At 40.0% G+C, this 10718-nt stretch overlaps 1 protein-coding gene across 1 annotated transcript; it reads right to left on the bottom strand.

The window, feature by feature from the left end:
* Positions 1-2592: 2592 nt before the first annotated feature.
* Positions 2593-7715, bottom strand: FABP6 (fatty acid binding protein 6). Its single transcript, XM_007057246.3, has 4 exons — positions 7576-7715; positions 6478-6653; positions 4559-4648; positions 2593-3844 (listed from the first exon to the last, which is right to left on the bottom strand). The coding sequence occupies exons 1-4, from the start codon at positions 7640-7642 to the stop codon at positions 3791-3793; spliced, it is 387 nt and encodes a 128-aa protein (XP_007057308.1). The 5' UTR covers positions 7643-7715; the 3' UTR covers positions 2593-3790.
* Between the last annotated feature and the right edge of the window lie 3003 nt (positions 7716-10718).

Here is a 10718-nt window from a genome sequence, read left to right as displayed (position 1 = left end):
AAATTGGAGAGTCCAGAGGAGAGCAACAAAAATTGCTATGAAGAAAGGTTTAGTCCTGAGAGAAGAAGACTGAGGGGAGACCTGATAGTCTTCAGATATGTTAAGGGCTATTATGAAGAGCATGCTTATAAATTGTTCTCTATGTCCACTGAAGGTAGGACAAGAAGTAATAGTTTTAATCTACAGCAAGGAAGATTTAGCTTAGATATTGGGAAAAGCTTTCTAACCAGAAGAGTAGTTAAGCTCTGGAATAGGCTTCCAGTGAGGTTGTGGCATCCCCATGATCGGACTTTTTTAAAGACCAGTTGGACAAACACTTGTCAGTGATGGTATAGTAAGCAGTGTAGTTGTAACCATGTTCGTCCCAGGATATTAGAGACACAAAGTGAGTGAGGAAATATCTTTTATTGGACCAGCTTCTGTTAGTGAAAGAGGCAAGCTTTTGAGCTACATGGAGCTCTCTTTCGGGTCTGGGAAAGGTACTCCCAGAATCACAGCACAATGCAAGATGGAACAGATCGTTTAGCATAAGTAGTTAGCCCTGCCACATCCCACCCCGAGAAAGGGCAGTGGAGAGGGTCCTCCAAGCTGCCTAGAGTGGCTGTGTCCCACACAGTCAATCAGGGCCCTGCAGCCTAGTATAAAAACACTTGCAGGGCCAGAGGGAGTTCAGTTCCTTGCTGGCGCTGGCTGGCTGACGGAGCTACAGAACCTCAGACAGGGCAGTGCTGCCAGAAGCTGGGGAGAGTGAGAAGGAGCCTTGAGCTGGTTGCTGGGACCTGGAGTATGAGTGGGTGGGCCTGGGTCTCACCCACCCCCCTTTTAGCCACTGGGGAGAGGTGGCCTGGAAGCCCAAGAGGGCAAAGACATTTTCTCCAGGGAGGGAGCCCTGGGGCACTGCTCTCCCAGAGCAGGGACAATCAGAGAGAGAGAGAGAGAATGCAGGCACATGCACTCGGCCAAGGAAGCGCTCATGAGAGGTGAGTGTACCCCGTTACATACACACACCATTCATTCAGTTGCTGAAATTTGGTTGAAAATTGGCATGTTTACATTTTTTTTTTCTGTTTTACATGATCTGTACCTCAGTATCCCACCTTTTTTGGAATGCTTTTTTTTGTAATCTTAACTCTCACTACTGTGAGACCATAATTTGCCAAATGCCTGTTATCTCAAATTTGAGAATGTTGGTTAGTTGACTTGAGTCATACTTAAGGACAGAGACTGAGGCACCTAGCATATCATGCTATATGCCCTCTTGCCAGTTGCTACACTGTGCCTCAGTTTCCCCACCTGTAAACTGGAGATAATTACCCATGTTCAAGAGGCATGTTCTGAAACATGATGTTTGTGAAATGCATTGTGTTCCTGCTGATAAATGCATTGTAGTATATTTCTGTTGGTCAGAATAAATTGTTTTATGTAATTAACTTGTTCCAAGTTTTAATTTAGATGCTCAATATTTGGGCTTTGTTTACCTATCAGTGCTTCTAATTCCATTATTCAGAATGCTGGTAAAATCTGAATCCCATGGCCACTGGTATGGAACAAGTGCCCCTGTCCCTCCCCCCCCACTTCAGAATGAAAGTGGATTTCCCATGGTGTAACATTTCTCAGAGGTAGTTTTCTCCCATACACACTTTAATCAATTGCCTGCAGGGATTTTGCCAGTCCCTTCCTTAATTGCATCACAGCATGTTAACATTCCTTCAATAGTAGGGGCCTCCACAAGGCTAATAAAACATCAAAATTAAAAATATAAAAGCATCTTTGAAGGTAGAGGGTAGGAACAGTGATTATCTTTCAATTCAGTTGTCTGCAGCCTGTTAATGTGTAAAGTAGAATTTCTAATTACTTTTCTTCTGTAAATATATTTTCTTCACTGCTTCATGATTCTAAATTAATCTGTTTTTAATAGTGACATTTCCAGAATTTATGGTCAGGGTGAGTGGAATTATAATTAGCTTGACATACCACTTTCTTGTTGCCAGTACTAGAAGTATGGCCAAATATTCCTGACCAGAGCTCAAATTCATCCAACTTAAATTGGATCAAAAAATTAATTTCACTTGGCATCTTTTCATCTGTTCTTTGGTATCCGGTTGTATAACCCCCTTGGAAAATACAAATACTACCTAGTCAAACCATCTCCAAATTAAATGAGAGAAAAGCATGAGCTAGGTACCCACCTTTACCCTCTCACATCAATTTTACCCTGATAAAACAGCATTGACATAAATGGACCTGATTTACACCAGTGTGAAGGTAACATGGCCCTTTGATTCTAACTTTCCATGAAGATCTGAATGCATAATGTGGCTCTGAGTTCTCTCTCTATTTAACTCCCACTTCTCTACAATTGTGTTTCTATGTGTATCCATATCCAAGTCTCTAAGATATGTTGTGTGACTACATTTTGTGTTTACATAATGTATTTCCTATGCTCATGCACCATTCTTTTCCAGTAATAATGTGAGCTATTCTCACTCTTAACTAGTTTTAAAACTTGTTTTAGTGTGTGGATCATATGACCTTTAACTTTTGTTGCCCTGTGCAAGTTAATAGCTAGTTGATGTTGAAATGCCTAAAAACTGAAATCATTGTTCATGGGCTGGAGAAGGACTTTCCACAGAGGTTTACAACAGTGTTACAAGTTTTCATACAGCAATCTATTAAATTAACACTTTGTACAGCTGGCAGAGTGTCTGAGTGAATGCTCCAGGGGACCTACACTAGAGGGCTGACCCCCTCAGCCTCGGGAAGTTGTGATGGTGATTTGTGTCCCCATTGTTGACACAGTCGTGCTCAGAAACTGATGAGCTGCTTTCAAAAAATCAGGCCTGCAGTCTGGAGGTGGAGCATAGTGAGGATATGGAGGAGCATCCTTGATGAGAGGGGTAGGAAGAATCAATGCCCTGCCATCATTTAACAATATGATTGAGGAGGCTGAATTTCAACAGAAGCTTGTGGATCAGAAAAATCTATTTGTTGTAAGCAGCAGAAGACCGTTCCAACCATGCAACGCTTTCAGATCTGACTCCTGTTTCACCAATTTAAAGTTCAGCATCTTTCAACAAAGGTGTACTTCAGTCTTGGAATCAGAAGAGGTAATGCACATGAGCAAAACTGGACAAGGTGTTCTGTAGAAGTAAGTATAATAAGCCAAGTAGAAAAGGTCTGGGAGGGAATCTAAACATCCTCCAAAAAACCCCACAAGTAGTGGCTAACCACTTAGATAAAGAGGGGTAACGATAATGTAATCACAGTAGCAATGCTAGCAGATTATCACTGCCACACATATAACCAAAATACCTTCTTTTGAGACTGAAGGGGTTGATATCGGATGCACAAATGTGGCTTTTCAATTATGTGTCTTTAGCCAGACACAAAGGTTAAACCCCTTTCCCCTGTTCTTACCATGATAGTTGCTTTGAACAGAGTACTGCCTAACATGCCTAGTCAGAGGCCAAATAAGAAAACTACCAAATGGTTATAGACACCACTCACCTAGGCCACGCACAAAGTGAATCCTGAAAGAATTAGACTGCAGCGCAGTCACTATACGTGTATGAGCGCTTTGATTTAAATCTCATGTTTTTTGACTAGGGGTGTGTGCCAGAACCCTCAGTTACACAAAGGGTAAAAATATTAACATTGAAGTTGTCTGTCTTTGAAACAACTGTTCCCTCATTTGTTTGCAATAGAGACACAGAAAGAGATGGAGTTTCTAAAACTGATTTATTGACTGTCTTGATATTCATTTCTCAGTGCACTGGAAGATGAGTTCTTCTTAAGCCATCTTTTTGCTGACTCTTTTGTAGGTTACACCACCAGCTGTAGAGATCTGGAAAAAAGAACAAACCAAAAACTCTGAACATGGTAACTAGAACTGCAGAGTTACTTATAGAAAAGACTTGTTAGAGCTTGGAGTATGCCCCTTGCTGGTAAAAGATTTGGTCCCCGAAATTAAATTAAATATGCTTATTAATTATTAATATTAATCCTGGGATACTCTAGAAATACATTTTACATAGCAGCTATCTCACATAAAAACATGTTTAGGGATGTTGTAAGGGATTCCACCCTAGAAAGTTTCACTATTATAGAAGACTTCAGTAAGTGTTATTTCCATTTCAATTCTTGAAGTACATGTACTTTATGTAGTCAGCTAAGTCAGTCAAGGACAGACTGGTCAACCTGAGAGAAATCAGGTAAAAAAATCCAAAATATAAATACAAAATTGTGTTTAACAGTTATCTGGGTTTTATTAGCTATGACACTTAAAAAATCTAATTCATCATGAAAGCCATTCTAAAAAATGTTTTGCATTCAGATGGAACAATGAAGCACTTGTCCATTTCACATCGGATAATTATGCTACAAAAACTGCAGGGAGAAGGTTTGCTTTAAAATCCTGCCTTTAAAAAAAAAAAAATGTAATGGAAACGTTAATAGTGGTCCCTTAAGTTTTGTAAAGCTAATGTTCCGTGCTGTAATTAACCTGGCAATGTTCCTTTACGTTTCATGGAGTGCCTCTAGGGGATGGTTAGAGACTTACCTCTACTAGTTTTCCTCCAGCAATCTCTGCAGTATGATGGTAGTTAGGGAAATCAGCAACCACTTTCCCATCTTCCATTTTAACAGTTGCCTGTAATGGAAATTTGTTTATCATTGTCTTGATTTCTTGGACTTTATTGTGCATGACTGCTTTTCAACAGCCTCTAAAGAAAATAAAATGTGAGCGAACCCATGTGCTACAGGCACTATTATATATTTTCAGACACTAACAAGACCAGAATCCTAGTACTTTAGCTCCTAAACATAAGATCTCACAGCTTAAGCTAAAGTAGATCTAGCTAGTAGTAGTAGCAAGTAACATATCTTCTCTTTGGGCCAGTCACTGAAGGGAAACAGTATATCCAGAGACAGAAGGGCTGCAGAGTACTCTTTTCATAGCCAGTCCTCATAGTGTTGGTCTCTTACAGATAAGTTATTTTTGCCTTACAAGCTTCGACAAAACTAGTTAACACCAGTCAGCCATAATTAGAAAAATAGTGGTTTTCAAGGTAAAAAATGAGCTGACTTTAACAGACAACAGGGAAACCCCCTGTCAGGTTTGCATTGTGTTATATTGAAGGAAGCATTTCTCATGTGAGAACCATTTTTTGTCTTAACTGCCCAACTCGAATCTTTGGCAGCCCAAAAGGATCCACATGTTAAAGTTTCTCTGGTATAGAGAAAGGGGAAGGGTAGAATTTGTAACATTAGAACTTTTGATGAAAAGTTTGCAGTATATGAAAGTAACTCTCCTTGTAATGGTATGTATGTTAGGTCTCAAGGGTTTTGTAAAGCCAGAATTGTTTGGCTTTTTGCACGACTCCAGTCAGAATGTAGAGGAAACAATGTTATGATTGACAAACCAGTCTAGAAACTGGGAAATATGGGTTTGGGTCCCAGTTTGGTCACACACTTCCCCATGTGATGGTTGGCTTTCCCATTGTTAAAAATGAATAATGCTTCTATCTAGGTACTTACTTCATTATTTTTGAGATGCTCAGATATTATGAGTTTATTCTTTCAACACCTCTTTGAGATAGGGAAATATTATCCCCATTTTATAGATGGAGAATAGAGCAAGTGATTTGTTCCTGGTCATTTAGGAAGATTGTGGCAAAGCCAGATATTAAATCTGTCTTCTGAGTCTCTAGGCAGTGCCTGGAAGACCAGGCTATCCTTCTTCATATCTAAGAAATGTGAGGCTTGCTTCATGCCTCTTGTAAATTTTAATGGGAAGTAGAAAGAATCATTATTATATTAGCAGTCTATATAGTAAAATACATTGGAATATATAGGGCCAGGTTGCATGGATTTATAAAGGAGGAAATGAGAGCACCCCTGCATGGGTCAAGGCCCAAGCACAGTGGGAGTCCTGGTGCTCTGTGTGTTACTTTATATAGTCAGCTAAGTCAGTCAAGGACAGACTGGTCAACTTGAGAGAAGTAGAGTTTTCCCCACTCTCTACACCAGTCACTGAAGGGAATCTGGCATAGAAGGCAGAAGGTAATGAACTCCCGTTATGGGTGGGGTGTCAGCCAGTGTACCTGCTTGAGGCACAACACCTTCTGGGACCCTTTTGGGGCTGTCATTCTACCCTTTTTTCCCTGGTTTTTTTTTAATGTGATGATTAATGTTCAAGTCCTTGCTAAACTCTTTGAACTGGCTGCCCATTGGCCTGAAAATCAAGAGGTTTAGACGTCTCTATGGGCATATTTAGAAATAGATTTATGTTCAAAAATATAATGGGTAGATTAAAAACAATACAGGGCATCTCTTCATATGTGTCAGGACTAGGCACTGACAAAATCCCTCAGATGGGGTACCAGATGCTATGGACCATTGTCCCCTAAATTATGGAATAGACTAGGTAGCTAAGTTCCTACTGAAACAACATTAAACCATAGGACTAAATTAATTTACCTTGAACTTTTTACCTCCCATTGTCTCCATGTCTGCTTCCTTGCCAATGGTAAATTTGTTGGTCATGGACTGGCCTGTTGGGTAGATCTGGGTCCAGACGAAGTCATTTCCATTCTGTGCCACTTCTGTGACAATCTTGAAATTCCTTCCCTTTTCAATGATATCACTGGGGATACCTACCCAATGGAAACACACTTTTTAAAATCCAGTATCCCATCAATCATATTTTCTTTTGTATTTAAGCCAAACAATGGCAAGGGGTTTCCTCTATTGAGAAATTCATGACTGATTACATGGATCCCCACTCTTTTTTTACATTGGTGTCATAGTTCAAAATGTTGGAAGCACACTTTGGAAGCAGTAAGACCTCAACCCTGTAGCTAGATGCAGCTCTTGAGCTGCGAAAGATTGTTGGGAAAATGTCCATGGTCCGGGGGGGGGCGGGGTTGTAAATTTTTCACTTATATCTATCCTGTCTATTCATGTGTGTGTACACAAAGTTATATGTGCACAAAGTTTTTTCTGTACTTCGTAGGAAAAAACACTTATTACATTCTAATATTTGCATATGCCATTTAACTAGTTGAACGGTTGCATGAATTCGAACATTTACACTCACAGAACCTAGTTACCTCCATGGATTTTATAGGTGCCTACACCGGCTTTTTAAAAGTTCATACGGAGTTAGTGTACACTCAGGCACCTACTCCTGTAGAGAACAGTCACGAGCTTGTACCAGCATAAGTGGAGCGCAAGGATTGGATATTGGGGTCCCTAATTCATTGTATTTCAGGTATGTTTGGGCCTGATTCTGCTCCCATTAAACTCAGGATTATATTAGTAGGAGCAGGCCTGACCTTTGCTGTAGATGTTATTCGGAAGATGTGATTGAAAGCTGCATGGAAGAAAATGAATCAATGAAGGTATAACCCACTTGCCAGCTATGGGCTAGCAGATAAGATGCTCAGCACTTTCTGATAGGTATCAAACACCCTCAGCACCTGGCAGGAGCAAGCCTCAAACCTTTGCATTGTTTATCTAGTAGTTTATTAAAACTCATTTAAGATTCATTGAGAAAAATCTCCAGTATATACTCACCAATACACTTCACGAAGGCATCATAGTTGTCTTCACTTTCCACTTCATATCTGCCCGTGAAAGCCATGCTACCTTACAGATGTGCTTAGAGCAGCTGTTGCGATGAAGAAGCTTGGCTGGGTGCAAACAGGCTCAGAGCTCTCACTTTATAAACCTTCCCAAGCTGCTCAACCCCATCCCCTAATCATTCCACCTGTCTGCCACACCCCTCCAACTGAAATAGTATCTCTGAGTCATTAGCCTGGGTGTTATTGACCCTCATGAAAGTGCCTGTTTATAATTCTATGATGACTCTTTGTCCTTGGTTTATACGGCTGTAAGGATCAGTTGTTGTTTTTTTGTTTTTTTTTCAAGTGCAAGTGCTGACCCTTTCTGTTGGAATTTATTTTAAAAAAGAGAACCGCAAATTAATTTGTTTGAAATAAACTAGTTATTTTGCAGATGATGTATTTGTAAAATGTCCAGTTTTGACTGCTTCTGATTCAGTGTGTGTCCATAAGCAAATCACTTGATTTCTTTGTTATGAATTCCCTCTTTGTAAAAAGGGATGATAATACAGTATGCCTGTATGAGGGGCTGCAAGATCCTAAGAAGAAAAATGCTTCTTATTGACTTTTAGTAGCATGGATTCTGCCAAGGAGAAAGAATTATAAATGTTTGTTCCCAAAAATCTTGTCCCATTAGAGTGCATGCTGCAATGAGAGATGCCTGCTATCTCAGGGGGCTACCTCTCCCTCACCCCCTAAGCCTTCCTCCTAGAATCCAGTCCTGACTGGCAGCATCCCAGGAGCAGAAGATATAGCCAGCAATGCTGCTGCTCCGCTTTTGAGGCTCTGTCCAGCCAGGGCAAGGTTTGATCCTGGCTGGACAACTGTAATGCCACCTCAAGCATTCAGAAATCATGAGGGAGGTCACCTCAAAGTCATGAGAATGTAATAAGAGCCCAAGGCTTACTTTTTATTTACCTTCTGGTTCCAGAGCTTTTAGGTTGCACTCAAATCATGTTTACCCACTTTGCTCCCCAAGCATGTAGGCTAGATTTAAAAAAAAAATAAAAAAAATGTAATTTCATAACTCTAGGAGCTGAAGCTTTAAGAAAAACATCAAATATGAAGTTGGTTTTAAAATTGAAAGAGTTGGCAATATCGCTACAATACAATAATTTGACAACCCATAACCTTCTATTACCCCAAGTAATTCACAAATCCTAATTTGCCAGTGGCAGAAAATATACATTAGAGTCTTCATAAGGCCTCCTGGATTAGGTCCTATTCCTTAAATATATTTGCTATTTGTATTGTAAGGGCTTGTACCATTTGAGAACAAAATTGTCCTCTTCAGTGCCTGTAAGAGGGGGGTCTCACATTCTGCCTTTGTTCTTCATGAATTACAGACATCAAGTGGAATATAGAACATGCAATAACTATCGACACTGCAGATAATCAAGCTTTTTAGTTGGAAACTTCGATGATCAAACAAGAAACAACCTATTTCCTTCTCTGAAGTCTGACGGAGAGTAATGTTAAGTATCACTCATAACAATGGAAGGTACAAAACTTTCAGATGGAAATGTGACTTTTCAAGTTGAAGTCTCATTTAAAATTGCTTGCTTTGGTGGATGTTCCTACTGGTAAAGTAATTTACTAGAATAGATGCAGAAAGTGAACATGAGCAGTAGAAACAGAATTTAAAAAAATCAAACACGTATTTTAGGAATTCTTCCACACGCACTTCTCCTCACTATTCACTCAGCTTCAAAGTGCACCATGCTGGGAAATGATAGGCTGCTAGAGTGCTTGTCATCACAAAAGATGTCATCTGCTGTCTGAGGGTAATTTAAAAAAAAAAATTGTCTCTGTGTGAGAAAGGGAAGAGGTCTATGTACTTCTCCGCTGTGAATTTTCTCCACATTCTGTGGCTAGCATTCAAAACTCACTGACTGGATGCTTCCATGTCATTTGTAAGGCCTGCTCACACAGGGTTCAGGGAAGTAATTGGGAAGTTCTGCTTCAGAGCCAGGGTTCCCCTTGCCCTTCTAGTACAAAATAAATAGGAACAATGCTCTGTGAGATGGGTGTAACTGTTTGCTGCCCCAGTTCAGGGTAATTTTAATTCTGACACTTCAGGTCTGATTTTGAGCCGGCTGAAGTCTTTGGCAAACAAAGTTCCCTTTGTTGTCCATTGCGCAGGATCACACCACTGAAGAGGATCTTTTCTTTACTAGCTGGGCCACAACTCTTAGGCCCAGTTCATGTTAAGGAAATTAGCTTTGGTACAACAGAGGCAGAGAGAGAGGTGAAGTGATTGGGCCAAAGTTTCATATAGCAGCCCAGTGGCAGAGGTCAGGATCAAACACAAATCGCCTGAGTCCAGTGCCTAGCGGGTTGCATAAGCATAGGGGCACCAGTACAAATTTATTTGATGTAAACAAGGCCTTAATGTGATGGAAAACGACAATGAGACCATTGGAGGAACTGCTGCTTTCAAATGGATATGTAGGGAATTTGCACTAGCCTCAGTGATGTTCTGAATTATTGTCTAGAGCATCTTAGTTAAAAATCCTCAGTAAAGGCTCGTCTTCTGCTTATATGTCTTGTATGCTCTGTAAATGGAAAAAAATATTTTGAAAATAGTTATGGAGCAGGAGCTGTATCTTTTCCTACTAGGTTTGTCAACTTGTGCCCCAAAAATCCAATTAGTGAGACTGTCCCAGAGTTAGTTTCTACAATGTAATTTAGTGACACAGCTGAGCATCAAGACCTCCATCTTGCATATTCTAGATGGAAGTCTCCCCTGGATGATCCAAGAGTGAGGTAAATGAACTCAAGTCATGAACTTTTTCTGTTTGAACAAAACTTATGAGAGCAATCTCACTAGTGTAGTAATACTATAAAGGACTTTGGAAGTCAGATCAATTGACAGATAAAAAAAAGCACTGAAGGTCTAGGAAACTGCTGGGAAAGATTACCAATACATGACTTCCTTGAGATACTATTTCTACTCAAACTATATCATTAGCTTTCTTCAACTCTTGGTATGCTATATAAAAATGCTGACATCCACATAACTGCACAGGATTTACTATATTGTATGTCCTTGCATTTCTTCTTTTTTTAAATCTTTATTCATTTTTACAGAGCAAC

The sequence above is a fragment of the Chelonia mydas genome, chromosome 8 (genome assembly GCF_015237465.2).
Source record: "Chelonia mydas isolate rCheMyd1 chromosome 8, rCheMyd1.pri.v2, whole genome shotgun sequence".
NCBI classification, from domain to species: Eukaryota; Metazoa; Chordata; order Testudines; family Cheloniidae; genus Chelonia; species Chelonia mydas.
The sequence above is the reverse complement of the archived record's forward strand: the minus strand, read 5'-3'. Positions and strand labels throughout refer to the sequence as shown.